Source organism: Trachurus trachurus, assembly GCF_905171665.1.
Source record: "Trachurus trachurus genome assembly, chromosome: 1".
NCBI classification, from domain to species: Eukaryota; Metazoa; Chordata; class Actinopteri; order Carangiformes; family Carangidae; genus Trachurus; species Trachurus trachurus.
The window spans coordinates 13,203,137-13,229,925 of record NC_139891.1 but is presented as its reverse complement, the minus strand read 5'-3'; the positions used below and the strand labels follow the sequence as shown (position 1 = coordinate 13,229,925).

At 40.9% G+C, this 26,789-nt stretch overlaps 6 protein-coding genes across 8 annotated transcripts; 2 read left to right on the top strand and 4 right to left on the bottom strand.

Moving 5' to 3' along the window:
- Positions 1 to 6: 6 nt before the first annotated feature.
- LOC310992252 (uncharacterized protein) lies at positions 7 to 5,236 on the top strand (the record flags this gene model as incomplete). Its single annotated transcript, XM_083980271.1, has 6 exons — positions 7 to 173; positions 3,331 to 3,636; positions 3,741 to 3,985; positions 4,392 to 4,517; positions 4,629 to 4,794; positions 5,058 to 5,236. The coding sequence occupies exons 2-6, from the start codon at positions 3,372 to 3,374 to the stop codon at positions 5,234 to 5,236; spliced, it is 981 nt and encodes a 326-aa protein (XP_083836397.1). The 5' UTR covers positions 7 to 173; positions 3,331 to 3,371.
- Positions 5,237 to 10,467: 5,231 nt separating this feature from the next.
- On the bottom strand, positions 10,468 to 12,299 carry LOC310991654 (lysozyme g-like). Its single transcript, XM_083979487.1, has 5 exons — positions 12,167 to 12,299; positions 11,855 to 11,980; positions 11,027 to 11,247; positions 10,788 to 10,938; positions 10,468 to 10,713 (listed from the first exon to the last, which is right to left on the bottom strand). Exons 1-5 carry the CDS (start codon positions 12,168 to 12,170, stop codon positions 10,568 to 10,570), a joined length of 648 nt encoding a protein of 215 aa, XP_083835613.1. The 5' UTR covers positions 12,171 to 12,299; the 3' UTR covers positions 10,468 to 10,567.
- Positions 12,300 to 12,768: 469 nt separating this feature from the next.
- Positions 12,769 to 14,296, bottom strand: LOC310991675 (lysozyme g-like). Its single transcript, XM_083979535.1, has 5 exons — positions 14,207 to 14,296; positions 13,930 to 13,998; positions 13,590 to 13,786; positions 13,344 to 13,494; positions 12,769 to 13,254 (listed from the first exon to the last, which is right to left on the bottom strand). The coding sequence occupies exons 1-5, from the start codon at positions 14,208 to 14,210 to the stop codon at positions 13,124 to 13,126; spliced, it is 552 nt and encodes a 183-aa protein (XP_083835661.1). The 5' UTR covers positions 14,211 to 14,296; the 3' UTR covers positions 12,769 to 13,123.
- A 1,468-nt stretch (positions 14,297 to 15,764) lies between these two features.
- On the bottom strand, positions 15,765 to 18,700 carry LOC310991648 (lysozyme g-like). Its single transcript, XM_083979475.1, has 6 exons — positions 18,219 to 18,700; positions 16,944 to 16,973; positions 16,775 to 16,852; positions 16,441 to 16,655; positions 16,207 to 16,357; positions 15,765 to 16,125 (listed from the first exon to the last, which is right to left on the bottom strand). Exons 1-6 carry the CDS (start codon positions 18,469 to 18,471, stop codon positions 15,989 to 15,991), a joined length of 864 nt encoding a protein of 287 aa, XP_083835601.1. The 5' UTR covers positions 18,472 to 18,700; the 3' UTR covers positions 15,765 to 15,988.
- A 532-nt stretch (positions 18,701 to 19,232) lies between these two features.
- Positions 19,233 to 22,928, bottom strand: LOC310991643 (N-acetylmuramoyl-L-alanine amidase-like). The gene is made up of 4 exons (XM_083979459.1): positions 22,631 to 22,928; positions 21,201 to 22,061; positions 20,096 to 20,306; positions 19,233 to 19,894 (listed from the first exon to the last, which is right to left on the bottom strand). The coding sequence occupies exons 1-4, from the start codon at positions 22,899 to 22,901 to the stop codon at positions 19,591 to 19,593; spliced, it is 1,647 nt and encodes a 548-aa protein (XP_083835585.1). The 5' UTR covers positions 22,902 to 22,928; the 3' UTR covers positions 19,233 to 19,590.
- On the top strand, positions 22,907 to 26,516 carry trappc5 (trafficking protein particle complex subunit 5). 3 transcript variants are annotated; one of them, XM_083979502.1, is made up of 3 exons: positions 22,907 to 23,025; positions 24,553 to 24,836; positions 25,750 to 26,516. In XM_083979502.1, the coding sequence occupies exons 2-3, from the start codon at positions 24,567 to 24,569 to the stop codon at positions 26,044 to 26,046; spliced, it is 567 nt and encodes a 188-aa protein (XP_083835628.1). In that variant the 5' UTR covers positions 22,907 to 23,025; positions 24,553 to 24,566; the 3' UTR covers positions 26,047 to 26,516. The 3 variants fall into 3 exon arrangements, with proteins under 3 accessions (XP_083835628.1, XP_083835627.1, XP_083835626.1); XM_083979501.1 differs by lacking the exon at positions 22,907 to 23,025 and adding an exon at positions 24,292 to 24,317; XM_083979500.1 differs by lacking the exon at positions 22,907 to 23,025 and adding an exon at positions 24,320 to 24,344.
- The last annotated feature ends 273 nt before the right edge of the window (positions 26,517 to 26,789 follow it).

Genomic DNA, 26,789 nt, shown 5'->3' with positions numbered 1-26,789 from the left:
CCTGCAGAGAACAGCAACGGCTCACAGCCCGCTGCACAGCAGTCTGACCTCATGTGACACACTGACTCACTTTGTCTCCATCCAACTTCATATAGACTCATCTCAGTAAATTGATGTGAGAAGTGTGTGTGAGTTTGTGTGACACAAGGAGCACTGTGGGAATATAAAATCTGGTGAGTATCTGAATAATTATAATGTATCTTCAAAGCTCTAAAGAGCTACATTTTGGTTTGGTTAAAGCTTTTTATTATTCTTTTTTTTTCCTTTTAACATGTATCTATTGTTTGACCAATATAAATTTGATCAGTCATCGTCTGTAACGGTAAATTCACATGACAGTCACTTTCGTAATTACCGTCATGTGACTCTGTGGATCTTTTTCTCATGTCTCATTTATTGAATAATAATAATAATAATAATAATGTTTTTAATTAAAGTTATTATATTGTTTTATAGTGTTCATCAAAGTTCATAAACCCAGTTGTTTATGAGCTGTTGCTAAAGCAGCTGAAAAGTTTGCAATAAGGCCAGTCATTTTATCACAGCACCTTCAGTCTTCCAATTAGTGACATACGTCTTTCAGGAGGTTTTTCAAAAATTTTCTAAATCTTTTTATTTATTTTGCTACTGTTACATACAAAAAATGCAAAAGAGACATGGAGCAAGACATCAAGATCAGATTGATTGAGCTGCATAAGAATATGCAGCTCAGGATGTTATCAATGTAACTGATACCATCTTGTTTTCTATTATCATCTCTGAGAGAAACTATCACGATTAGAGCCCAAACAGACGACAGTGTGTCTATATGTGTGTGTTTGTGCCTGCCCAGTAACGCTTCAACTACTGTATTTGGTCTGCAAGTGTCAGTGGTTCAATGACAGAAGTTAGCACCATAACAAAATGTCATGATAACTGTTAATCAAGATGAAAAAGACACATCACACATTAGCGATTAATTAACTAGCACAGGATGATGTGTGTGTGTGTGTGTGTGTGTGTGTGTGTGTGTGTGTGTGTGTGTGTGTGTGTGTGTGTGTGTGTGTGTGTGTGTGTGTGTGTGTGTGTATCAGTGAAATCAGTGTGTGGAAATAACAAATTGAAGGTTTTGCCACTCTGCACTGAAACCCCACTGACACCTTCTTCAAACCTACGTCCAGAGCCACACTGTGATGCTGCTCATGTACTACACCTTTGTTTTGGGGTTCATATTGTGCTCCGAAATAAACAGAACAACATACAAAGTACAGAAAATAAGTGTATTTCTGTCCCTCACAGCTGATTTAGTTCATGAAAACTAACTCTTAAATCCAGTCACATCAGCTTCAATTTCTAAACAAATATACTGTCTGAATTTTCAGCTGTGCAGCGTATGTAATATACGTATGTACAAACAAACATCTAAGGTGCACATTACAATGCTGATGCCAAAGAAAAGATCATTCCAGCAATTTGTTTTGGCAAAACATACACCGTAAAATGAAATATCAATATTTTTTTAGGCAAATGATGACATATGATAAAATATTTGCGTCAAGGTAGAGCGTACTCCTACACTCATCAACATTTAAATGAGCGAGCATCAAAGCGAGAGAGCTGAATGATTTCCAAATGTTTTCCAATGGGCTGCAGCAATAAAGAGGTACTTTCTTATCAGTGTTGATCAGTTTATATTTATATGGGATTATTTCTAGAATATATGATCTGGGCAGAGGTGGGGGTGGGGGTAAATTTACTCAAGTGATGTATCAGTTCTGAGGTACTTTACTAAAGTATTTCAACTTGCTGCTATACATTTCAGAGGGAGCTCGGAGGGCAAGTGGAGTTACTCGTTATTTTCAGATAAAGGTTTTATATTTAACAGTCGTTTGCATTTTTCCTCTAAACTTGTTGGTGGTTTTGTTTTAATAACCGAATTTGAAGGTGTTGATGTATGTAGAAAGAGTAAGCAAAGGTTTGCGTAGCACTGCTTACAGGTTTATCATCTGTCCCTTTGGAGGGGGCCCATGAGCCAGGTTGGAAACAAATAACAGCTTTAAAGCTCATAATGTGTTTCGACTGGTCTCTGTGGAAATAAGTCTTCTGTTTTCCATCAGGGGACGTGGGAGTTGTGTGAGATATGTAGCTGTAAATTTGTTTTAAAAGAGAACACCACAAGTCACAGGTTTCTTAAACTTGAAGATGTTCAGTCATGTCACTTAGTGTCCTCCACTGAACTCCTCTGTAGCTTCACCTCTGCTCAAGTGTGAGCGCTGAGTCATAAAATGTGTTGCTTTTAAGTGATATAGTTGCAGCTATCATAGTTGTCACAAGTGTATCATGTGAGAAGGTCCAAATGTCAGTTTCATTCGAGCTCTGCGTGTATGTTAATGTGGAAGGGAACTATATGGGAGAGCCTGTCAGAGCAAAACCCATCTCTGCAGCCTTTAATGTCAAGCTACGCTACTGATGTGATGAAGATGATATGACCACAGGCCACCTGGAGGTTGTCGAGCAGAATTTTAAACACCTGAACCTGAAGAAAAAGATTCTTCGGTGTAATGTGAGAGAAACTGACTTTGGACTTAAATGCCAGGTGACCCTAAGGAGCTGAGAGGAGTCAGAGCGGCACAGAAAGCTCAACAAGGAAAACTTCGCCTTTGGTGCATTGTATTACTGACACAACACGACACTTATGACCAAACCAGTGGATTCAGGATGAGAGAAAAACCTGCACAGACCTAAAAGCTCACAGCTCTGTTTACAGTCTGACAGAGCTGAAGTGAATCAGCTGCTTTTGTGTAATCTTCAGGAAGCATTTTCTATGTTTTTCACTCATTATATCCATAAAGTTCACATAAATTACAGTTGATTTCTTTTTTCTTTTTTCCAAATACAACATGTAGAAAAAAGACAGGGTCAAAATAATTTCAGAAACAATGCAGTCATCAATCTCAACAGTAGTAAAATATGTACAGTGTATAACATCTGTTCAACCTGTTGTTGAACTAAGTCAAGCAGGAAATGGTGCTGCTGCCCCCTCCTGGGTAACATGAATATCTTGTGTAACATTTTGATCCATTATTTCTGGATATTTCTGCTTAAGTTACACTGTGTCAGAGCAGTTACTAAATAGGCTACTGACATTGAAGACACGTTTAAAGTATATTTTGTTAATAAATTGTACACTTATGGAACCAGAAAGATCCAGATAAGGAAAACGTGAATCCCAACAGATCCATTAGTGACAACCGGCCATGCCTACATGTGTTGTGTTGTGTAGCTGTATGTTTGAATGTCTTTATTAACACGGGTATTTGTTTTTTCATTTGTGTATTTATTTGTTTCCAGATGACTTTTTCAAGAATAGTGTAAGTCTTCCTCCTCCCTGAATGATGCCTCGTTCCTTTTTGGTGAAGCGAGGAGGGTTGTACCACCCTCGGTCCGCAGCAGGAGGTCCCAGCCCTGGATCGACCCCTGTGACACTCAACCAGCTGAAAAATAAGATGGTCCCCTGGGACGCATCTCTGGAGTGTTCCACTGCAGAGGCCCCTTATATCAACACTGTGTCCATCACATTGTTGCAGCAGGACCCTCCTGCTACAAGTCCTTCTAATGGGAGTGGGAACCTTCAGCCATTGAGTCCCAAATCTTACGGTGGGTGACAGAGCTACTTCATGTTTGTTATTCATTGATCCAACATGACATAATAAACAACATAAAAGTCGATGTTCTTCTTACTCTTCTGTGTTTCCTCTCAGACTATAGACCTGCTAAGCCCTTCACTCCTGTCAACCCAAATACCTTAAGCCCCGGGGAGAGGGGCAGCTCTGGTCCTTCCACCACAGCGATATGGTCCATCCCTCATGAGAGCTCAGGATATCCAGACAAACTGTCAGTGGGCCTGGGAGACTTCACTCTGCAGCCTCAGATCCTGAGGGAGACCAGGAGCAGTGGCAGCTCCAAGAACAGTGCTTCGAGACAAGAGTGTCCACTCTGTAGAAAAGTACGGCATCACTCCTGAACAATAGATCAACTGAATATCAAAACAACTGTGAAGGTTCATGACATGGCCCCACTTTAGGATTATTACTGCTAAACCCATTCAATACAGCTGAGCATGATGCACAAAGTCCATTTTTGACCTGGTGGTGGTGCTAAAGGAAAAGGAAAGGGTTCATTTCAGACCACCTTTGCCATTGTCCACTAAAGGGCCAAACGATTCAACATTTAAGAGTTACACAGCTTCAGGACATGTACATTTCTCTTCTTTACATTAATGTAGTTTGCCTTAAAAGATTGTTGTGCAAAGAAAGACTCGCAGGTCATCACCCTCCTTCCCCTCCACCTGATAGCTACAATTATTTTAGTGTTTTTTTCCATGTTAAAATGTATTTATTTTCTCCTTGTAGATATTTTCATGTCTGTCTAGTTTGAAGACTCACATATGCAAGAGTCATGGAAGCAGAGTGCCTCTGTCAGCAGCATACATCAAGTCCAGCAGGACAAACAGTCCACAGTCACCATACAGAGGCAAGGTCGGCATCGTATTTATTTATTTTTTATAATCAATTATTTGATTACTTTAGGTCATTTTAATGCACATATGATGTACAAGAGGAATTTGCATGCTCTTTCTTTTATTTTAGGAGAGGACATTTGGCTGTACAGTGTGTGGGAAAGTATTCAAGCGCTCCTCCACCCTCTCCACTCATCTGCTCATACATTCAGACACTCGTCCATATCCCTGCCAGTACTGTGGGAAAAGGTTCCACCAGAAGTCGGACATGAAGAAACACACCTTCATTCACACAGGTAATGCCTTTTATTCTGTTAGACATGAGTGATATGTTTTCCCAAAACATTTGAAGTCTTTCAATCGATTTTTGTATAGGCCTGACAAAAATCAGTTTGTACACTCAACTACATGGTTTTTGAATTATTTGGGGGTTTCAAAAAGCTGGTTGAACATAACAAGCTGTAGCAAGCTATACAGATATGTAACTGACTTAAAGAGGGTTATACATTTACTCATTTAAGTACTTTCCTATGTATTCACCTCTGTGTTTTTACTGTAGGGGAGAAGCCCCATGTGTGTCAGATATGTGGGAAGGCATTCAGCCAGAGCTCCAACCTCATCACCCACAGCCGCAAACACAGGGACGACCGGCCATACCGCTGCCCCCGCTGCCTCTACAGCTTCCAGCACAAGACAGACCTGCGGCAGCACCAGGAGCAGCACTGCACCTACCGCTGATTCTGAAAAAAGCTGAGTCACTGTCGTCGGCCTTTTGCGGTAGGCTAAGCAGTGGAAACACGATCAGGACAGAAAGCTACTGACTGTGTTGTCTTTATGACCAAGTCAAATCTTTTATCCAAAGCTACTACAGAGTGTTCAGTTTATAAGAAATTAGACATTTTCAGTGAAATGCTGTACATTGTGCATAATGGTTCATCTATCTTCTCTGTAATCTGTGGTCATGTGAAATCAGAGCTCCCAGGTTCATGTGCAGCTGGACGTTTCCATCTACAGCACACAGAAGTCACATTGTAGAAAATGTAGCTCTGGTGACATTACGTGATTTTATTACATCTCATGTTTTAAAAGCTTTTGAAACAAACTGCTAGAATTAATGTAATGCATCATTAGTATTGGTCAACAGCAGCTAACTACACTGTGCTATAGTCAATGGTTCCCCACATAGGGTCTGGGGCAGGGGGTCCATATGTTTGTGCATATTAAAATGCAAAAATTCCAACAACACACCCAATTGGATATTCAAAATCATGTATAAACAAAGAGAATATAGGAACAACTACAACTGCTGTGTATTCTTGTAAATAAAAGTTTGCAACTGATCACTTTATTCTTTTGATGCAAGGGGGAGGGGGGGGGGGGTGTCCTTGCTCTGAAACTCCAGTAGTTTAAACCCTCATGTCCTAAGGTTCTGTTTATTATGTTTTTTTTTTCATTACATGGCTGTTGAGATGCAATCCATTCAAATAAGAAATGATTAATGTATACTAGGGTGCATCAAAAAACACAATTCTTGAATTTTGCTAAAAGTGTTCCAATATATGTAGAAACAACACATGCAAAATATTTTTCCAATACATGATGATTTAGGGGTGCCACCGCACATCTGTTTTTGTTGGATAAAGTGGTAAACAGTGCCCATTGATCGCCATAGAGCTCTGAGGTAAAAAAGACTCCAGCTCAAGAAAATTGAGTTGATCTTTATGTTTTTGTGTTGGGTATACTCTTATTACATATTACTACCATATCTGTAGTTGTGTCTTTGTATATTTGTATTTATATATATATTTTATATGGGTATTTGGTGCCCATTACATCTGGCTAACGTTAGATAGCAACAGTTTGCTAACCACAGTCCAGCTATGTTAGCTAAGCTATTAAGCTTAACATCAACAGTATTCTAGAGTAGACAATATCATATTTAGAGTATTGATGTCTCATGTTTATTGAGAGTAGCATTGTAGTTGTTAAATTAACATTTTAAATATAGGTATATTTGCGAGCACATCTGTTAGGCTAGTGATGTAATGGTAAGTTATCATTGTAGCCGAATGATGAAGTTAGACTAGCCTACAGCTAAAATTTGAGACTTATGAAAGCCCCGAATTGCAGCGCATTATGCAGCACACAGCCTGTTCAAGGCAACGGAGAGATACGGGCTCATTCTTTTTGGTTTTGAACGCTTCATCACCCATTAGCATTAAAAAACTTAAAACGCATGTGTTCTCCACAAATCCTGCACCAAGTTCCTTTAAGACTGAAGTTTAGTTAATGTCAGCTCTTATCATTAGGCCCTGTGAGTTGCCAGTGAGTTAGCCACTAGAGAGGGTTTGTTCTTTTAAAAGGACAGTTCAACATTTTGGCAAATTGGCACATTAGGCTATATAACCTAGTCTTAGCAGTAGGTTCGTTACCTTTATATGTTGGTGCAAGCTATTTTTAGAACGGCGGAGCAGAGCCGCGAGCTGCTCAGAGCTACGCTACGGAGGCTAATGGGATTTCTTGGTTTCCCTCATCAAACTCATCAAATACACAATCCAACAACTCCAAAACGCTCTGGTGGAGAAGTTGTGAACTGCACATTCACCAAGCTATGAGATAACGTAACGTTACGAAACAGAGTTGTTTTCGAGGTAAATTCATGCAAAGCAGCTGATGCGCTTTCCCGGCAGGGGCAGTTTTCCGGCAAGCGGTCTATTTGCCTCGAAAACAACTGGTAGGCTAACGTTCCGTTATTATCTCATAGCGCGGTGAATGTGCAGGTCACAACTTGTCCATGAGAGCAATTTGGAGTTGTTGGATTGTGTATTTGATGAGTTTGATGAGGGAAACCAAGAAATCCCATGAGCCTCCGTAGCGTAGCTCTGAGTAGCTCGCGGCTCGACTTGGCCATTCTAAAAATAGCTCGCATCGACAAATAAAGGTAACGAACCTACTGCTATGACTATAGGGATTATGTCAATGGGACAATTTGCCAAAATGTTGAACTATCCCTTTAAGTGTGTCAGTATTGCCCCTTGTGTTTAACAGTAAAGTCAATTAAACTTTATATGTGTGTCCGACATCCATCGCTGCTGCACAAAACTCAGGGTAAGACCACGTAAACATGTCCCATTGACCGCCATTCATTTTGTCTATAGGGAAAATGAATGGAGAATTTTGAAAGTTGAATTCTGAGAAATGCCCAAGTTGCCCAAAGGCCAGACAAACTAATTTTACTTTGATAGCCCTATAGAACATGTTACTGTATAAAAGTTCAATGTAATCAACATTTCCTTGTCAATTTTTTGGCAATTAGATAATCGAAAAATTGCACATTTTTCGAAAATTTCACAAAACTTTGTGTGCTAGGTGGCACCCCTAAATCTCAATGGATTTCCTCAAAACTTTGCAAAAGTCATTTTTATGTTAATTGGAACAAAATGCATTGCCAGCCAAATTGATATTTTGAAATTCAAATTTCCCATTCAAATTTGATGCACCCTAATGTATACGTATATAGAAAATAATACAATGTATAGTAGCAGCTCCAACACAAATGGTCCAGTGTTTCCTCTGTATGAAAGTCCAGTTCATTGTCCCTTAATGCCCTCATATAGCATACTGTTTGCTATTTGTCCCTGGGAGTGTCCACTTGTAGAGTATGAGAGCCATGGCCAACAGAGCGGCTGCATGCTAGGGTGGGTGTGTTTATGGGTTAATTTCCCTGGCTGAAGCATTCCTTTCCTCTCTCAGACCCGGAAAACGGGACGGGAAAAAGGACCATGTGATTTACAAGAAACAGGTCCCACTGACTGTAACAGGCACAGGCTGTTGCCTGTTTATCTATATGGTAACATTCAGACACAGGGCAATTCAAAATTACAGAGACATGGAGAACACTAAAACATTACAATGGCAAAAATAACAATATACAGTATATGAAGAAATTTAAATTTATAAACAAAATATTAAGAAAGTGAAATTGAAGAAGGAAAAAATGAAATATTTTCACTTTTACTTGATTGGACATACTGTTTTGAAATGACTCCTCAGATCTGAATCAGGTGGCACAATAGCACATTTTATTTTATTGTGGCTCACAGAGATAGTCTAACAGATGAGTGATATCTCAGTTGGGGTACCTGAAATTGCCCTTGGAATAACTACCTTGTACCTTGGTGTTGTCTTGGGGGTTGACATGGACAGGATTTCTCCCAAATGAACAGTCGGGCAAATAACTGGACCCCAAGAATCACAGCCTGTCCTGCTGAACATTTTTCTCTGAAGCTCCAATAGTTTGAACCGTCATGATGTCTCAATAGAAAGAATCTGCAAAGTTTGATTATTTTTCTTCTTCACACCTGCACATAACATAGCATGAGGACCTAAGGAGACTTTACAACCCCAGCACATGCTCAGACGTGCCACATTAATGTGCATTACATTGGTTTTCTTTCCTGTTATGGATAATGAAAATTGAACACCTTTGATGTTTTTCAGTGGTCACAGCTGTATAACAATAGAGATATCCTATCGGGTCAAATGAAACAGGAAGCAATTCTCTCTAGGCCAGGGCAGGGTCATTGCTTTCGTTTTAATTATAGCACCCCAGGCCTGTGTGAAGGTAAACAACACCTATACCAACTGGTTCCCCACACTATTAGGAGTCAAGCAAGGAGATGCACTGTCTCCTACTTTATTTGCTGTGTACATTAACGATCTAGCCAAGCAAATCAAACATCTGCATTGTGGAGTAAAATGTGGAGGAGAGGAAGTTAGTATTTTATTATATGCGGATGACATTATTTTGATGGCAGAAACAGAGGTTGATTTACAAAGAATGTTGACATGTGCAAGCGATTGGTGTAAAAAGTGGAGACTCTTGATAAATGAAAAGAAAACAGAAATTATGCATTTTAAGAACCCTGTTAAGCAAACAAGTGATTTCCAATTTCATTTTGGAGAGTCAAAATTGAATTATTCAAGAAGCTACAAATATTTGGGTCTCTATTTGGATGAACATATGACTTTCATGAAGGGATCATCGCTACTGGCTGAGTCAGCAAATCGGGCACTAGGGGGTGTTATAGCTAAAATAAAGACTCTGAGGGATGTTGGGTACTCCACCTACTCCAAATTATATCAGAGTTGTGTGTGTCCAGTGTTAGATTATGTAGTAGGAGTATGGGGATTCAAACAGTACCCTAAATGTGAGGCTGTGCAAAACAGAGCCATGCGGTATTTTCTTGGCGTACATAAATTCACACCAACACTAGCCGTTATGGGAGATATGGGCTGGGAACCCAATGAGGTACGGTGGAGTGTATATATGGTGCGTTTATGGAATAGGATACTAGGATTAAATCGTAACAGGATTGCAAGAAAAATCTTTGAGTGGGACACTCTGACCAATGGGGCTTGGGATAGGGACATATATGACATCTTGCTGAGAGCTGGATATGAAGACCATTATTATAACAAAGAGAAAGTTGAGATTAACGTATTAAAATAAATTATTTTTCAACAAAGTAAAGATAGATGGGCATTAGATACTGTATGTATCATTTGTGGCATCATGTTTATACTTCTACAAGACATGGTTACATATCTTGTATTTAATTGTGAAAAAGAAGCAGACTAACAACAGAAGCAGAAGGGAAAGATGTCGGGATGTCAGTGGCTTGGTAGTGGTTTTCCTCACCACCCCACGAGCCATGAGTGAGTCCATCCAGTAGCTAACAGTTTTATGATTTATTTCAAACTAATTTTGCCATCCCACCTGGAGTGGAGCCACTTCACTAGCATGGCTAAAGACCACCGTGCCTGATCTGCATTTTCTTACAGAGGAAAGATGGGTCTGTCTCATGGCTCTTTCAGCCAAACAAAACTTAGAAGCTGTTTTTAACTTCTGCTTCTACTGTGTGTAAGTTATGAAAGTGAGAGTTCACACTAAGCCACATACACAGATATAACACTTGTCGATTCATTTTTATTTGGCAAAATTCTGATAGAAAATGTGTATTACATAGTGTTTTATTGATCATTTGAAGACTTTTTGTTGTTTCAGGTTCAGTCATCATAGCCATTCTTTATGAACCAATGAGCTCTGGCCACAACATCATTGGAGTAGTCTCCACCTGTTGTGTTTTCATCCACGTCATCTGGGTCGTCAGATCTCACCGCTCCATCCCCCATGTTGTAGGCTGCGATCCCTCCTGCAGAGACCAATCAGACATGAGAACAAACCCAAACAAAATGTGAAACAAACAAACGATTCAGTAAAACAAACCTTTGAGTTGCTCCTCTTCGCTCCAGTCTGGAAACTTTTTCTGGATACGTTTGACAAAAGAAATCAAGATCCCCGTGGCTTGGCGGAGGTGGTCCAAACTGTCCCATTCACCTTCAGGTTCATGGTTACCTCCATCCTCATCAACATCAATCTACAGATTGGGAATGAAATCCCTGTTATTGTATTGTAATGTGAGTCTCTACTAAGAGGATATGAGTAAACACAGTAGTCGTTACAACCTGCATCAGTCCAAAAGCGTTCCATCTATTTTTCCTTGGGTTCCAGTCTCCTCCACCTCCAGTGTTTTTAATTGCCTCTCCTGCTCTAGACTCTCTGGAGATGATGGCAGCAATGAGCGCTGGATGGATGTCTTTTTCCCCTGAAACTGTGTAGATTTTACACCTGTACTTTCTCATTGGCCCACTGTCATTCTCTGCCATGGCCTGTGATGCCCTGACACCTTGTAGAGAGAAATCCAACAGAAAACATCATAATCATTAACAAATGCACAAACTATGGCATTTTTATTAGTCTCAAAACTCACACACATAAACCTTGTGCACATATGTGACACAAGGGCAGAGCCCAGAATCTGAGAGCATCTCTGCTCAGTTTTTAAATGAGCTATTTGTACATTCAATGTGTAGCCTAGGCCATTAATTAAAGTCTCTTTTTTAAAATGTAAAGAATGCACACACAAAAATACATAGACACAATGTAATGACTGCTAAAGCTACAAACCAACTTACTGGCCACAAGGGTATGTAGGCTACAGTCTACAATTTAGAGAAACTTATGGACTATATGCACAGCTCCACTACTTCCTGAACTTAATGCTGCCCGTTTCCTGTCTTATATTATATAGGCCTATTATTGGACAAACTAATCCAGGTGTGTCTGACCTGGATTAATCAGTTTGTCCAATAATGTAAAGACAGGAAACAGAGGAGCAAGACGTAGTGGAGCAGTGTATAGAGCCCGTTAAACACCATATGAAGCGTGAAAACTTGGTTGTGTTTTTCCCCTTTTTTTCTATCGTGAACGTGCTCCTCTGCTGCAGTGTTTACCTGAGTATGACAGATTGTCTGCCCTCGCTGTTCTCTTTGAAGCTCCGCTGGTCTCAACCTCCTTGATGTCTCCATATTTAGAAGTAGACGAAGTAGACGAAGACGAAGTAGAAGACGAACTGCTACCTACAAATGATAAATTGATTGGATTATTTTTCCTCTACAGCACATTGACGTTACAGTAGCACTTGAACTACAGGAAAGTGAAACTGAAAATAGCCTATAGCTTACCGTTACTTTAACATCCATGCCAAATGCGTCAGCAACGGAAATGTAGCCTATGTAGGCATGACACATATGTCTATAACTCACCCATTGCTCCTGTTTCCACGAGTGAGTGAAACCGCTAAAACAGATTTTGGAGGGGTGGTTGTCCACGTTTATCCGCTCTTTCCGAAGTAGTCTACCCCATTATCCCTAGTACAGTAGATGTCAGGATTTACGCCCACCGACAAGTTACACGCCCACTCCCCCAATGACGTAATACATCAGTTATCAGAGGCGCTAAATTTACACACTTTCTTGGGGGAATAATAGGCGACATGATGTTTATTTACATGCAGTAAAGGCAAGAGACCACACTCACTACTTTTCTTGCTGCTGTTTTATTTATTTACCACCAGAAGAGGGCACACACACACACACACGCACACACTGAGGGAGTTAACCAGTGTGACGTTAAACAGCTGGCTTCCAAGAAACTTCACAGCACCTGTTGTGTGTGTGTGACATATTTGTAAACCAGGGACAGCAGGAAATAATAAGTCTTCATTAGAAACTAATTTGGGAGATTTGGGAATAATACCATAATAAATTTGTGGATTCTTAACCCTTGATGTATTATGTAATGAGCTCATAATTTGCAGACCAGAGAGCCTATTCTGCCACTAAACATAAAAAAAAAACAATCAAAAGTTACATTTCGTTTTCATTTTTTGAAGTTTATTGTCAACATTGTGGTGCATTATGATGATACAGTCTTAAATTGAGCATTGCTGATTGCTGAAGAACTCCTGAGATTATAAAGAAACAATCAAGTGGAATGAAATAATTGAAACAAAATGCACTAAATGGCTGAAAATTCAACAATCAAGAGTCAAGCTGACTCTGTACAACAGAAAAGTTCATGTCTGCTCCCTCACTGCATTTTCTCAGAGAGACAGTGGTGCAGATGACAACTGTAGCCCTAACTTTAATCTCTAATGTTCTTTTTTTTTTTTTTGACACAAGGACATGGACAATGCAGAATGCTGTGAAGACTTTCAGCTCTCAAAAACCATTTTTTTTGTACCACTGAGCTCTGGCCACGACATCATTGGAGTAGTCTCCACCAGTTGTCCGCTCATCTACATTGGTGGATGTGACGTTTCCATCCCCCATGTTGTAGGCTGCGATGCCTCCTGCAGGGACAGGCAGAAATGAGAACAAAGACAGACAAAATATGAGGAAAGTTGATGCACATAGAGTCGAGTGATTCAGTAAAACAAACCTTTCAGCTGAAGCTCTCTGTTCCAGCCTGGAAATTTACTGCGAATACGGCCAATGAAATGAACCAAGATCCCAGTGGCTTGGCGGATGTGTTCCTCGCTGTCCCAGGCACCCTTGGCTTCATGCCCACCTCCATTGGGCGTAATATCAACCTACAGAGGTGAGAGTTAAATGGGATGAAGTCATTGTACTGTAATGTGAGTGTCTATTGAGGAGAAGTGAGAAAAACAACAGTAGGTGTTTGAACCTGCATCAGTCCCCAGGCTCTACCCCCGTCTCCCCAGCCGTTGTCCAGTGCATTTCCAGCTCTGGACTCTCTGGAGATGATGCCAGCAATGAGAGCTGCATCAATTCCAGTTTCGCTTGCCACATTGTTGATTTTTGACCTGTACTTTCCCATTCTGCCTTGGTCCGTCTGTGCCATGGTGTGTGAGGCCCTCACACCTTTAAGAGAGAAATAGAATAGAAAACAGATTTTAAAAAAATCAGTGCCACAAACACCTGTTTGCCTCTCAGTGTGTAGCTATAGAAACCCCAGAGAGACAGATGGTTAAATGATTACTTTTCTACAATACTTGTGCCTTTACCTTCGTATCCCAGTCTGTCCTGCTGAGAGGTTTGCCACGACGCTCCAGTAGTAGGAATGCTGTTGATGCCTACAATTGTTTAGTTCAGGTTATTTTTCTACATATGTAGACATGAGGAAATGAGTACAAACCACAGGAGTATAATGGTTCTAGCAACTACTAAAATACAAACTGTAAGAATACTAATATGTTATGAAAAAAAATTGAGATTTGTGATAAGATGCTGTTGTTCCTACCACAAGTACATTCAACAAAGATCAACTGTAAAACAACTCACTCATTTTTCCTGTTTCTTTGTCTGATATTCTTCTTTAAGCTGAAGTGTGAGAGCTGTAGCTCTGTGCTCCTCTGTCCTCTCTCTGGTATCAGACACAGGACAGCTCCAACTATTTATACACTAACTGTAGGACTTTCGTTTTCACTTTCACTTTCATGATGATGGTTTTATCTTGCTGTCGTTCTATTTTTCCCAATGGAGAGCATTTAACAGCCCTGGTGGGTGACTCACCACTGAAGAAACCGCAGCTGAGCTAGATTAAAAGTAGCCTAATCATCTTGACTGCTTGTAAAAGGCACACGCCTCATATAGTGTAGGAAACACTGCAGCCGTATCCATTTGCTCTGCTCAGTCAGCAGCTTGTGATTGGCTGTAAACCAGGTGAAAGTATGTTGTGGGACTTGTCCAACTCCCCGAGCTTGAATTCAGACATTTTGTTGAATGTAGGTTGTGACGTTGGGTGACCCCAAATTTCAAAGTCAGTGTGTAATGCCTGCAGACACAGACAGCGAGACCTCTTCCCCGGCCTGAAGGCCTAGGAGTGCAGATAAAAGTACAGTCAGGAGGGCATAGTTCAACAAGATGGCTATAATCCATAGTCCTCTGCCAAGTCTCAGTTAGAAACACAATGTCCAAGGTTTTTGAGGTAAAAAAAAGATCATTTAAAACAAAGGCTTTATTTACAATAGATGGGCATTTCACAGCGCCATCTTAAGAGGCACAGACCCTTAGTAACAGCAGCTTGGGCCAGGGGGCGGAGGTACCACTGGCCGGAGCCATCACAGACAGCGGGACGTGGACAGGATCTTTGACGGGCCCTTTGACTTATTATTGTCTGAATGGTAAAAGACTAAAAGATCTAACTGATAAAAGATAAGAAACAGGACAGGTTATTGCTGAGTGACAAGACTATTGTAAAACATCGTAAAATAATAATGCACACTTTCACTTTCACAATATTGCACCCTTTCACTTTCAGTATGAGCTACATTTGATAAGTGTTAGACTTTGGAGTTTTTATAACTTCAAACACCTTGTTCTTTCATTTGCAGTATTGTTATGTGTTAAAGTGATGCACTGTCAGCATCAACACCAGCATTGGTGTTTGCATCTGGAAAATGTGAAATTTTAACATTAAACCTTTGCTCTTGTTCAACTGGCACAGCCCGTCAGGTCACATCAGGTCTCTGTTGTATCGCAGATCTGTATTATGCATGAAAGCTTGCTGGTCGAAGTTGATTGATCATAATCCTTGTGTTGGATGTGAATATATTTGGAGGTGATTTGAAAATATTTGAAAATATGTTACCGTCCCAGATCATACCACTCTCTCTCTTTTCTCTGTTATCGTTATCATATGCAATTAATATAATTTGCCTGGCCTTTCCTGGCTGCTTGTATGAAGAGCTTTAGAGCTTATTCTTGTTCTTCAATATGTGCATCTTCTTATTGTACAATACTCCAGAAAGTAAGTAGTGTGCAGAGTATGAGCATAGAGCCCACCTGGTCATTAAAGAAAAGCAGTAAGGATGACTGGATGGATGCAAAGAGTACAAATTAATTTATCAAATATTTAATGGTGACAATTTGCCAAAATATAAACAGACACAAAATGAGAAATGTTTAAGCCTTCGGAGGAGAATCCACAGTATCAAACTGTTTCCTGTGTTTACATGCCTTTGATTATGAAGGGACATCATGATCTAAGGGATACAGCTTGCTTTCACATTGGTTACACTACAGATGTTGTCTCATGTAGAGACCTTGTGACAACTTCAGGATTTAAAAGCCACCTTTGAGTTTGTACCACTGAGCTCGTGCAATAACATCATTGGAGTAGTCTCCATTTGTGGTTTTAGAGTCCACCTCCTCATTGGGGACGATGTTCCCATCTCCTGCATTGTAGGCTGCTATCCCTCCTGAAGAAGACAAACACAACAACAATGAGATGTATGAAAGGAGCTTTGTCACACAAACATTAGTAGTTGAGTTAAACAAACCTTTCAGCTGCTTCTCCTTGCTCCACTCAGGAAATTTATGCCTGATGCGTGTGATGAAACGAATCAGGATGTCGATGGCTTGGCAGAGGTGGTCGTCACTGTCCCATGAGCCTTTTGGAGTGTGTCCACCTCCTTTTGGGTTGACATCGATCTATGGAAATATCGGGGTTCAGATATTTGGGTCTTACATGGAGACATCACTTGAATCAAGTGAGCAAAACAATCTGTAATAACCTGCATCAGCCCAAAGGTATCATATTCTTGTCTTGTTTCATTAAAGCAACCCTTGCCCTCCGTCAGCGTCTTCCCAGCCCTGGAGGATCTGGAGATGAGGGCAGCGATGAGAGCTGGATCCACCCCTTTCTGACAAGCCACGTTTTTAATGATGGTTTTGTAGTTGTTCATTTCTATCAGATCTGTTTCTGCCATGGCGTGTGAGGCCCTCGGCCCTTTTGAAATAAAGTAAGGAAAGAACAGTAGTATGACTTCACTGAAGTTTCTCCTTATCAATTGCCTGCTATATTTATACTGAAGGTGTAGATAAGTGAGTTTGCACAGAAGGGTTTACCTGTGAAACTCAGATAGTCCTGCTTAGCTGTTTGCATCGAAGCTCCAGTAGTTTCCACCTTCATGATGTCTCCATAACCTACAAAACGTTCAGTGTATTCTATTATTTTTAATCCACACACAACAACATGAGACCTGAAGCTGTAACACATCATCCAAAAAACACTCACTTGTCAGCAATCCTTCACTTATGTCCTTGGCTGGAAATATACAAAGATGATGAATATCAGTGACATCATTCAATCAATGTAGTTATGAGCAATAAAAGCATCAGGATACAAGCACACTGGATACTGAAAATAAAAGTAAAACGGGTTAAAAGAATTATTGCTGAGTGATAAGACTGCTGTAAAACATCACACACAACTAGCTCACAGGGTTCAATATGTACAGTATATAATTTAAATATTTAAGTTTAGCTCTTTTATATAGCAGACAAGAGATTCTTTTCATACCTTGACATGCTTTGACGGTACTTCTGTCTTCATCATAAGTGTCACTAGATGTTGTTGTGACGTGTCTTATCAGTTTATGTTCTGAAGATGTTCTTATAGTACACTGTCGAAACATGTCAAGATATGACAGCAATATTTGCCATATAAGAAAGCTTAACTTAAATATCATGTATGACTCTTGAACTCATGAACTGTTACAGTTCATGTAACCTACAGTATACATCCACCCATAGGATACAATAACGCACAAAATATGAAAGGGACAAAGAAGAAAAAGTTAAATAATGGCCTTTGAAAGAAATTCAAAAAGCAGGTATCACCAAAACTGAAAGTAGCCTGTTTGTGAACGTCATAACCTTTACAGTTCATGTGTCCACTAAAACTCTGCTTGTTTCTCCAGTGCAGTATATTCATCTGTTATCATGTTTAAAGGAATTCACCTCCCTGCCTGTTCAGCTGTGATAGTATTTTCCCTCATTCTAATCATGACTACTCCTACTGATGAACAGGACAATATGAATGTGGGAGAATACTGGAATTTATGCTTATTGGTAAATGCAGGTCTCCAGATCTGTTTTTGGCAAACAAAGATTCTTTATTATTATTATGGTTTTTTGTGCGTGTCTGATGCTTACTGCATATTGGGTAATAAGTAACTGACAGCTGATCAGATGTCTTCAAACAGTTTTCAGGCAGTGTGTTCAGTAGCTACTTGTGAGCACATTGGCAGAATTAAACGATTCGCCTTCAGATGTATAAAAGTTGGCTACTATGTTTTAGAAGTAGGCTACCTCATTAAATAATCCGAGGGGGGAAAAACACATGTAGCCTAGATAACAAGTCATGTCTTGCTGCTATGTAGCTGATTACTGTCGGAATGTGATTTAGAGTGGGAGCTGAAACGGTGAAGAGTCAACAAAAAAGTTTAGCCTATATAATAAGTTGTGTGGAGGGGACCTGACGTGAGAACAAAGTGTGTTCAGTAGCTACCGAAGCTCTCTCTTTGAGCGTTGCAGCGGATCTCCCCCAGCGCCTGCAGGACCACCTCGCTTACACCGGACTCCGTGAAAACTGAGACCAGAATATTTGCCACCTTCACAGGATTTCTGTCTTCCAGCTCTGAGCATCTGACCCTCGGCTCTTCCCGTCGGTCCAGGATCGCATCGCAGAACTCCTCAAACTTCTCCTTACTCAGGTCCAGCAGCACGTCCTTTAAGGCGCGACTAACGGTCTTGGCTGACATGTTTCACTGCGCTCTGCTCCTCCTGCAGTGGCGCGACGACCGCTGTTGTATATGACAGGGTGTGCTGTCAGGATGTGCTGTCAGGATGTGGGCCGCACGCACCACTAAAACTTAAAGTAACATGGGTTCAGCTGAAATATTGGCTTCGCTTTCAGATTGTGACTATGATATGGGCTTACAGACGGAAACAATGTTCAGTTTTGGTGCCACCATGTGGTTAGAAAACACCTGACTGACAATTTCAAAAAAAAAGAAGAAAAGTTTTCCAGCTAATATTTTATGAGAGTAGGAGACCATTGATTCAGTTGCTACAGACCACTTGTCTTAGAAATACATTTGATTCCCTATCCAAATGTCGCCTTGATGCGCCACATCCTCCTCCACACCATTCAGACTCACAGCACTGCTGCCCATGTTTGATATCATTTTCCATGTCTGACAACAAGACTTAAAATCATAGTCTCATCAAATATCAATTCAACTTGTTGTAACTGTAAAAAGGTTTTCATCTAATTGCTCATTGAATGATTGGACCAAGATTATAATGGTTAGGTTTCATGAAATGATAAGATGATAATAAGGTAATAAGATAATTCATACCAAATGTGAGTGTTCTCAGATTCTCAAATCATGAATTCATTTTTGAAATATCAAATATGAGGCATGATGCATGTGAACTCTTAACCAGGTTGTTTAACACCCACTCTCTTTGTTATTTAAAACACCAAACATTCAGTTGGTTAATTTACATTATCCGCAGATGCAGGTAAGAGAAACATCTTTATTGTTACAGTCCTCTTTATTTTTCTGTTTTTGAAGATCTGCTTCCTGTAAAATCATGAGAGGAGAAATAATAATTGTGAAATCAGTTCTGGAGTTTGTTCTGGATCTAAACTTGTTTTAGTCCTATATGGTCCTTTCAGGAGGCCAAAAACCTGAATGAGCTCCTGGGTCTAACTATTTAATTGCTGCCCCATATGTGAGATCTATCAAATGAGACATTTACATTGAAATGATTGACTAGTCCACAGGATTTCCTTTTCTTAATGTGAAAATAAGAAATTAATAAAAGTACATTTACTACTATGAAGAAGCTTTAACAGTGTTTAAGAGCCCTTGTCATTCCCTGAAGTGTTCCCAGGTTCTTATTTCTGAAAAGAAGGCATCTCCAGGACAGGAGGTGTAGTTCACCACTTGTCTGTGGCCATGGATGGTGAAGTTTGCAGTCAGTCCTCCTCCATTTACTGCACATTGCACCAGACGATGGCGCAACAGGTCCATGGCATGGCGAGATGGCAGGGTGGCAGTGTAGTTACCAATGATAGACACACCATACCCAATACTATTGTGCCCCCTGGTGTGTGTACCGAGGTGGTTCCAACCTCTGCCCTCATAGATGTAGCCATCAGAGCCGACCACAAAGCTGAGAGCACAAAGCACAGTACATAATAGATGAATGCAATGTACAATAATAGATTATTGAAAAAAACGTGAGTGCCTCTCAGACTATCTTCATGTCCATTCTTAGAGCAGTGACATCATCATCTAATTACTCACTGCAAGAAAGCAGACGAACATGTGTCATCTTGTTCAATATATCCGACTGTTCCTTTATACCAGTTACCTGTATCCTATGTCACTCCAACCACGGTCTTCCTGGTGGAAACGTTGCATGGCTCTCATGTCGCGGGAGCACTTATGGAAAGACAAACATGGCGAGGACGGCTCATAGGTGTGGTGAACATACAGGTACTGGAGGGGCAGAGACAGCGGGATAGGTGTGCTCTGGTAGGGTTTTGCTCCCCACTGACAGCGAGGGATGATCTGAGGGCAGTCTGAAAAGTGGAGGAGACAAGATGCAGGTTAGGATATCGAAACTACCACCAGAGGTTTTGTGTTGTCATAGTCGATCGGCAGACTTGGCGTGCTCACTCAAAAGTGTCAAGGGATACTTAGGTGCCAGTCCAAAAAAAGTCACAGTTTGTCTGTGACTGCTGCTGTGTGATTGATATTAAAAGAAGTATTATAATTATTGGAGAGTGCTGTCGGTTTTCTGCGTGTTGTCATAGTAAACCAGTCAAGGTCAGAGTCTCAGTGACGATGGTGATGATTTGGTTGCAGACAATGTAAATCAAACAGAGAGTTTAAAGATGCAAAAATGCTTTGTCAAGAGACCGCAGACTTAATGATGGTTCTCTGCTTGACTGTTATTATCTTCAATTCTTTACAAGCTATCATTGTATCAACAATGCTGTGAAGAGAAACTAAATGCCCCTTAATGCTCCTGCTTTTCCTGACCTCCAGACCCTGATAGCATTTTTTCTACTAGATGTGAAGTAACTTTTTAAGGGATCCTCATCAGAAATATTCATTTACGGTATATAAGAAAAGGCAAAAAAAAGAAAGAAAGAAAAACACTGGTTAGTTTAATGTTATTTCATGTTTGATATTGGTTCAGAGTGGAGCAATGGTATTAAGTCACCTGACAATAATGACAATGTATTCCAAAGGAGTGAGACTAGGCCTATATCAGACATGATTCTTTAACCACACAAAGGCTAAAATAAAAAGGGAATTACTCAATTAATTGATTCTACATTGATCACAGTAGGAGCAATAATGACATTAAATCCACCAGTAGCTTAGCAGGTTCTCAAATGTGGATATAACTTGTTTTATGTAAACATGTTAACCTTGTAGTATACTTTTCTGATGACTTTATAGCTCACCCCAGTGCTTGTGCACAAATGCCCGCAATCCATCCTTCACTGCCTTCCCCACTCCAGTGTCCAGAGCAATCCATTCTGTCTTCTCCAACTTCCAGACCAATGCTAGTGTCTCCATCACTTGGCTGTGAAGATCAAGTGGCTCCAGAATGGATCTAGAGAGCTCCCTTCGCCTTGGACTAATATGGCTGGTCACAGCATCAATACCCTGCCCCTCATTCAAAGTAAAACTGTAGTATCCTTTCAAAATCTCACTGAGGGCCGGCGACTCTTCAGATGCACTGAGTTTGCTGAGGTCCGTGCCCAGTACAGCTCCATCCATGCCTCCATTAATCATAGCATCAGTGGCCAGAGTGGCAGGCCGAGAGAGCTTGAACAGCTTAGGATGGTCCACGTTGTCCCAGCACCCATTGGGCCCCATGCGATGGGATGGTGAGAAGTCCTGCAGGCTGAGGAAGGACAGGCCCAGGGTCCTGCCTATGGTGAGCGGGAAGGTTCCAGTAGGTGGCGTCCCGTCCATCTTTGCTCTCAGCCCTGACTCGATTCCTAGCAGTAAAGGTGCGAGGGCTACTGTGGTGCCATCTGGAGCGAGAATGACTCCTCTTTCCTCTCCATGGTCCGTCACAATGTGGTGGATGGCCTTGTCAAAAAAGCTGAAGGATGAAGCGTTGAGAATGGCCGTCTCTAAAACCTCAGCATCACTGAGATTATTTGATGCACCCAAGAAATGGATTGTCATTGCATCATCGTGGCCAGCGGTCCTGCGCAGGGCTCTGACCAGAGCCAGGGGACATAGACCAGGGTTGGAGTCCTCAACCTGCCTAACAGCTCGGATGAAGCTGTCCATGTTACGCAGGTGGATACCTGAAATCAACACAAACGAAGAAAGAAGTGAAGTGAGGGAGAAATACTGAAGTATTGAACTGTTAGTTACTTCAAAGGTTGCACTGGCCTTTCCTGAGAGGTATAAGCCACTTCTAAGATGCTACAATTTGTTTCACAGTAACTAAAAGAGGTCAACACCAGCTCTTTTCATACAGCTGTACAGTTACACAATTTTCATAGAGTAGCAGTGAGATGTTCCCTCTCTCTCGTTTGCTTCCTTGATTGCTGATCCTGATGGAAAATGTCCAAACGATAATAGCAAACCCAAAATTTAGCTGCTTCAAACACACAACTAAACCTAAATGTTTTTAAAACTGGACAAATTTCCATCAGTGTGTATCTTTTTAGATAATTTCAGATTATATGTATAGGGCTTTATCATTGGTGCTGTATTTTGTAGTTGAGTGATATGTCTTGGTAATATCTTTATGTGTGATCTCATCTGTAAATGTTATGAACTTGTTAATTTATATTCATATTCAATTTCCTCTTCATAAACTTTCTTCAGCTGAATCAAGTTTCACATAATTTTGAATATATGAACTTACCTGTTGGCCTGCTGCTGACAGAAAAGAAACAGAATAAAGCCAGAACAAAAATCAATGGTCCAGATAAAGTCATAGTGATGTCCCAATTGTTGCCTCCAAAAAAGTTAGCTAGACCCAGAGATGGGTTTACCCTCGACTTTACAAAAAAATTTAACACAGAGGTATGAAGGAATCTCTGCAATAATCCTTTGCATGCAGGGTTTGCAAAAACGTAAACTGAGCAGCACAGATGTGCAGAGGTGAATTTGTGTAGGTGTATTTGTGTGAGCATACGCGCATGACTCCAGTGTTGTGACCCAATGAGAGTACTCTTTGTACACTGACGGCTCCAAATATTGATCTAGCCTACAGTACGTTGAAGTGTGTCATCAGCAAAACAAAGTCTGTGCCCCCTTGTAAGTTTTTTTTTTCGTTTTATTACTGTTACATTTGTATTATGGTTAACTTATTATTATCATCGTATTGTCTCTGTCATATTGTACTCATGTTACAGCATTGCACAGAATTTTAATTCAGCCTGTCATTTGTGAAACAAGGTGAAAGATTTGTGGATTTATGGTTAATGTTTACCCTCTCATGTGATGTGTGGATCTCTTTGTGTGTTCACTCCTGTCAGGAATTATTTTTACTCACTGATGATAAGCACGGATAAACTACACATGAACTTGAAATGCAGCTTACAGACAAACAAGTTGTTCTGATTTTTTTTTTAGGGATGTTTTACCAATAGGGGTGTTGATAAACCGCAATAATGACAAAAGTAGAAGTTGGCACAAATGGGCTCCATAAATAGTCAAGTCAAGGAGATAGCTCCATAATCACTTGAGTAGCTGCAGTGGCATTTGCTTGGGGATGACAGTAGCCTACAACAGAGTAAAAAAAGGAAAAAAAAATTACAGGTGGTCATAATAACTTAATATCCCCCTCTTAGTTAGGCTATTGTATGCACTTCTTACGGGCGATTACATATAGCCTACACTTAAAAAGTTATTGTGAGACAAAAAGTCAAAACCAAAAGATATTTAGGCTATTGGATCTTTTGACTTGAAGTCTCACTGTGGGCCAAATAAAAACACCAACACTGGATTTTGACTCACTATATTAAAAAGAAAAAAAAAGAAAAAAGTAGCTACATTTTATTCAGAAAGGTGGACGTCAAAGTCTTTTTTCTTGAGGAAAGAACACATGGTTAAAGGTGTACAGAAAAGAAAATTGAATTTAAGCCCACTTTGGGTCATAAAATTAATGTGATAACTCATCTATCAGACGTTGTAGGCCAAACTTTGTGCAAAATTCTATTTTTGAGTAAATCCGGGATGAAAGTGTGTATTTTTTTTTTCGCATTGGATAATGCAGGCGCACGGATTATACGTCAGCCTGTACACGATTCACCAGCCACTGATATTGGATCCGTCATCCGTCATTCAAACGTCTGAGACACGCACACACACACGGAGCTCGGTCTCGCCCCAAGCTTTGAATATCCCGCCCGCTCGATAACGACCAATCAAATTCGTTTTCCTCACTCGGGTAAACTCGTGTTGCAGCTCGTGACAACTCGGCGCGACAAACAGGACAAACGGCCATTTCTGTACACCTTTAAGTTTTATGTAGAATCAGGGCTGTCACGTGACAAGGTGACGTTGAGAGACGGAGCAGGAAGTTACTGGAGCGACAACAAAAGCAGGTGTAGTAGGAGCATGGATGTGTGGTAGTAAGTGATTGTATGAACTAGAGTCTGTTCTTATGAACATGAAGAATATCTCTAAACTCACCTGGACAGATGTTACTGTAATGTCCTGCACGTGACTGCAGCAGTCTGCTTCGGTTAGCAGCACCCTGCTAGCCTGCTGCAGCAGCTGCTGTTTTAACCTTTTTTTTTCATTTTAATGTGACCTCTCTGTGTCTTTGCACCGCTACAGATAATAAGTACATTATGGAGACTCGCTTCACCAGAGGGAAATCCGCTATTCTGGAGCGGCCTCTGAGCCGACCCAAGACCGAGGTGAGTGTCAGCGCCTTCGCCCTGCTGTTCTCGGAGGTGGTGCAGTACTGCCAGAGCCGCGTGTACTCGGTGTCCGAGCTGCAGGCTCGACTGGCCGAGCTGGGGCAGCGGGTGGGAGGCAGCCTGCTGGACGTGCTGGTGCTGAGAGAGAAGAGCGGCAAGAGGGAGACCAAAGTCCTCAACATACTGCTGTTTATCAAGGTACGCAGCTGTGTGTCAGTGTGTCAGAGCTACAAAATAACATGTTTTTATGGTAATGGTGGTAAAGTGCTTGTGTGTGTAAAAACATTAAATGCTGGACAGATGGCCTACTTTCACTTTCAGTGTCTGACCTTAATACCACTGTGGCTGTAAAAGGGCATAAGAACAAACCAGAGAGGGAAAACACATGTGAGAGCAGAGGTCAAGAAGCAGTTAATACCTAAAGTCCTCCAAGTTAAGAATCAGATTCAGCCAAGTGTGTGTATTTACGTACAAAGCTGTAAAATGCCCATGTCTGGACAATGTGACAGTTGACAGGTCCTGTCACTAAGCCTCCAATTGATCATGCGCCCTGTTTACTTGGCCAAGGGGATGTCCCTTTGGCCAAGTGGTTAGCGCGCATGACTCTTACCCGGGAGTCTGGGGTTCGAAGCCCGTCCGGGCCTTCTTGCCACAGCAAGATGGAGAGTTTGGGGTGTGTGGGGGTGGCGGGGTTAAAAGCTGACTGACAGAGATTGATCTTCCCCTCAAAACCTAGTGGACCTGATTCAATTGGTAAAAACACAATGCTGATGTTTCACGTTTAGGCTATAACCAACAATTCTCTGATAGAGGACGGAGAGAGAGGAGCCAGCTCCAGATGTTTTCGTGTCTGTTTCTGTGGCAGCAGCTGGTGATGAGGGAAAACCCTGTATCTTGAGTCTAGGTCAAGCTATAGCATAACCAACAACCTTATCGTTATGAAGTTGTCTAAGCCTTACCCTGGCCTACCTCTTGTGTGTAGATCTGGTGCAATAAATGATGTATAATATAATAAAATGTAGCTGACTCGGCGACCAGGGAAGCCACTGTCAGAGCCTTACATTATGTTCACTCTGTGACCCCCCTCAGTCATTGGCTTTGTACTCCACAGGTTTCTGTGTGGAGAGCTTTGTTTGGCAAAGAGGCCGACAAGCTGGAGCAGGCCAACGACGATGACAAGACCTACTACATCATCGAAAAAGAGCCCCTGGTCAACACATACATCTCTGTCCCGAAGGAGAACAGCACCTTGAACTGTGCAGCGTTCACCGGAGGGATCGTGGAGGCCATCCTCACCCACAGTGGTTTCCCCGCCAAGGTCACTGTCCACTGGCACAAGGGCACCACGCTCATGATCAAGTTTGACGAGGCGGTGATCGCCAGAGACAAGGCACTGGAAGGCAGATAGTGGACAGATTGGATTGGAGATTGAGAGGGTGTGTGGGTGGAAGTATGATGCTAATTTAACTGCAGGAATGTCTCGATCACTGCAGACAGGGGTGAAAGCATGGTGGGCTGCACATTCACTTATTCAGGAGAATTTATGTATGCAAAATAAAAAGAAAGCCAGGACTACAGTTATTTAGCTTATTGGATAATGTTAAGAATTGTTTCTTGATTAATCAATTCATTGTTTGGTATGTAAATTGTCATAAAATAGGGTTACTTTTTTTTTTTTTTTTTTTTTACCTTAAAAAGTAGTTGATCCATTACAAAAATGTTGTTGATCAACTTTCTATCACTTATCTATTTACATTTCAGCACTAAGGGAAAGTATGAATCTGTTGAATGTATTGAATGTATCTGTTACTCAGACATAGTATTTATTGATTGTTGATTCCACTCCCTTGCGGTGGAAAGTAAGACTTTGCTGGTCAAATACAGGATTTAAACATGACACCAAAATGTCATTCACTTTTTTGATTGGTTTTTCTTGTGTTGCGTCAGTGTTGAGTTTTTTTTTTTTTTAATACATCACGTTATGCTGACACCAAATTTCCTAACCGGAACTGCAACTGGAAAATTAGGTATTGGGAAAGTGGGGAGGAAGGTGTGGGTCCAAGAGAGGGGAAACAAATATTTCTCACTCTGCTCCTGTTGTAGAGTAAAGCAAGGTGTTAGATAAATGCATAATAATAGTAGGCTATGAAC